General features: G+C 50.1%; 2 protein-coding genes across 2 annotated transcripts; both read left to right on the plus strand.

Moving 5' to 3' along the window:
- Positions 1–207: 207 nt before the first annotated feature.
- Positions 208–1,421, plus strand: FIBRA_09249 (uncharacterized protein; the record flags this gene model as incomplete). The annotated part of the gene is made up of 3 exons (XM_012321566.1): positions 208–711; positions 836–997; positions 1,065–1,421. 3 exons carry the CDS (start codon positions 208–210, stop codon positions 1,419–1,421), a joined length of 1,023 nt encoding a protein of 340 aa, XP_012176956.1.
- Positions 1,422–1,512: 91 nt separating this feature from the next.
- Positions 1,513–2,472, plus strand: FIBRA_09250 (uncharacterized protein; the record flags this gene model as incomplete). The annotated part of the gene is made up of 2 exons (XM_012321567.1): positions 1,513–2,214; positions 2,266–2,472. The coding sequence occupies 2 exons, from the start codon at positions 1,513–1,515 to the stop codon at positions 2,470–2,472; spliced, it is 909 nt and encodes a 302-aa protein (XP_012176957.1).
- Positions 2,473–3,004: the final 532 nt, after the last annotated feature.

Consider the following 3,004-nt stretch of genomic DNA (forward strand, 5'->3'; position numbering starts at 1 on the left):
ATGTTCAGAGAGCTCTGCACTAAATTAGGCATCAAACAGAACATTTCTAGCACCTTCCATCCCCAGACTGATGGACAGTCAGAGTGTGTCAACCAAGATTTGGAATTATACCTTTGGATCTTTTGCAATCACCGAGCAACTGACTGGACAAGTCACTTACCACTAGCGGAATTCGCGCACAATAATAGGTATCATGATGCAATCAAAATGTCCCCCTTCCAAGTGCTCATGGGTTACCAACCCCGGCACAATATTCCCACTGTGGGAACAACCGATGCTCCCAACATTGCATCTAGACTCACTCAACTAGCCCATCTTTGTACAGAGATTCAGTCCAGTATCCGACTAGCAGAAGAGACAGTCAAGAAACGAAACAAGGAAAAGTTCGTTGAATATACACCAGGACAGAAGGTATGGCTGGAAGCAACCAACCTCAAAGGACTTCATCCAAAAGCCAAACTCGGACCAAAATGCTATGGACCCTTCACCATCGATCAGAAGCTGTCATCAGTGGTATATCGGCTGAAGTTACCGCCTAAATGGAAGATTCACCCTGTATTCCATGCAGGATTACTCTACCCTTATTTGGAAACAGCAATGCACAGGAAGAACTATCTCCAACCTCCACCGGAACTAATTAAGAACCAGGAGGAGTTCAAAATCAAACGTATCATTGATTCAAAGACAGTTGGCAAGCGAACAGTGTATCAGGTAAGATGGAAAGGATACCCACCTTTGGATGACTCCTGGCTGCTGAGAACCGAACTTTCACATGCCAAAGACGCTGTGGCAGACTTTCTGCAACCAAACAAAGGATGAACCTTCATAAGAGCAGGTCTCCTCCATCTCCACAATGGCCTCCACAACCCTACTCCTCGCTCTTCTCCTCATCAGTTGGTTCCTCACCATCACCCTCATCCTTGTCCTCGCAGTTGCTGTCTTCTTCATCAAGGAGACCTACGCAATCCACTTCCATCTCGACCGCAACCCCACCCCTGTCACCACCCCCGTTGCCGAACAAGCCTTAAACTGGGCTAACAATGGAGTACAAGTAACATCCCCAGTCGAGCTCACTCCCACCCCCTTTACTGACCTACTCAGTGGTGAACCAAGTCGCCCTCCTCGCCGTCACCACCCTCACCATCGTCGACAAGCACCCCCACCTCCTCCTTCTCGCCTTTCTGGGCTCATTCCTCATCACCCTCCTCGCCATCCTTGCCCTCACCCTCATCATCCCCCTCACCCTTTGCACCACCATCTGGCACCTGGAACGAGAACACCAGTGGGCATTCAACATTGCCGCCACTGCCCAGCACCCCCTCCCCCATACCACCACCACCCTCCCGGTCATCGCTGCCAATCGCGACAGTAACAACCTGACACAGGTGTACTTTGAGTACATTAGGGAGCATCAAGATTAGTGTCTGGGGTCTTTCTTTGTCCGTAGTAGTTGCCTGTGTTTGTATTCTGGGCTTGGTTTTTTCAAGAAAAATCTCTTTTTGGATCTCCCTCATGCCTGCTGAGCGCAACAACCGCACTAGAAATAACAATGGAATTTCTAATCTGGACCCGCGCCGTCGCCCTTTGGCTCCTAGGTATAACAATTCTCCAGAGACTGGTCCCCAAAGAGCGTCAACTCCTTACCCTTCCCACCTTCAAACCCTAGAAGAGCGTTTCACGGCTGGAGTAATAGAAATGCCAGTTCCCAGACACCCCATCCTGAGCTTTCCTTCTCAACAAGAATCTGATAACTCTTCCTTAGAGTTCCTTGATGAAGGAGGCTTCCGCTATCTGTTTCCCCCCTTTCTGCCAAGCGTCACTCATCAACCTTTCCTTATCCCTGGTTCCCTGGACTCATCCAACAGTGACGCCGTGGTCCTGCACCAATTCCCTGGACCCCTGGAAGTCCCTCAGGAGTCAGAAGCTACTCCCGGATCTTACCACGTTGCTCCTGCACAGGTTTTCCCATCGTCATCACCAATGAATATCTCGTCATCTCCCAATCCTGATAACCCTCTCGCCACGTCCACCGACTCACCCAGTATGCCCCCTCTCGCCTCAGATGTCTCTGACAATGGTAGCATTGACCATGCTCCCAACCTTCAGCTACTAGCTGATGTCAGCGAATATATCACAGCATCAGAAGGACACAGCAGCGATCCTCAGGAGTTTGTAGTTTACAGCGACAACATAATCCAAAGGCCCTCTAATGACGTCACTTGATCCTGGCGATCCATTTCCTTCGACACCTCCACCCCTGTTCAGGATGTTGATCCACTGGAACGCGTACTCCCTCACTTTCCTGGAGCCTACGCTACCACAGTCACTCGACCTCCTATGGGTGTTCTCATCAATGGAAATCCGGCCTTTGGACTACGCCGAATATCAACAACCCCAGCCGACGTACTTCGAGTTACTGAACCTGTGGGGAATTGGAACCAATCAGACAAAGAGTGGGAGGAGGACACTTAGGAGTATCTGCTGACACGGGATGACAACCTCTTGGAGAGTCTCTGGGCTTCGTTACAGGATATCAAGGACCCTGGAGTTGCCGATGAAGTCGATCGTTTCAGGGCTGTTGATGCCAAAATTAACTTACTACTGGCAGCACAACAATCAGTGGGTGCCAAACTTATTCGTGCTCAACAGGAGATGGACCAATGCCGTACTCGTCTCAAAGCGGCCAACCTGGAGGAACACCTAGAACAACATGAGTTCTCCATTATCACTCCTCCTTCTGGTGCCATGCCTCGCCAACTTCGCTTCTGTACCAAATGTGAAACTGACGGTCACCTTCAAAGTGAGTGTTGGCAAAGGGTGTGCTCTTTGTGCCAACTCCTGCACCCTTGATACCCATTCCGCACCTCCGTCACCATGGAACCCAGACAAATTCCCTGCTCCACCGAAGAACCAGGATATCTACAAGAACGTCGTGCTCAATGGAAACTCTGAAAACAAATCTAGAGAGGGGGGTAATGTTACAGCTTGAGTGGGGGGTTTCTTT

Source organism: Fibroporia radiculosa (genome assembly GCF_000313525.1).
Source record: "Fibroporia radiculosa TFFH 294 genomic supercontigs, scaffold19134, whole genome shotgun sequence".
NCBI lineage: Eukaryota > Fungi > Basidiomycota > Agaricomycetes > Polyporales > Fibroporiaceae > Fibroporia > Fibroporia radiculosa.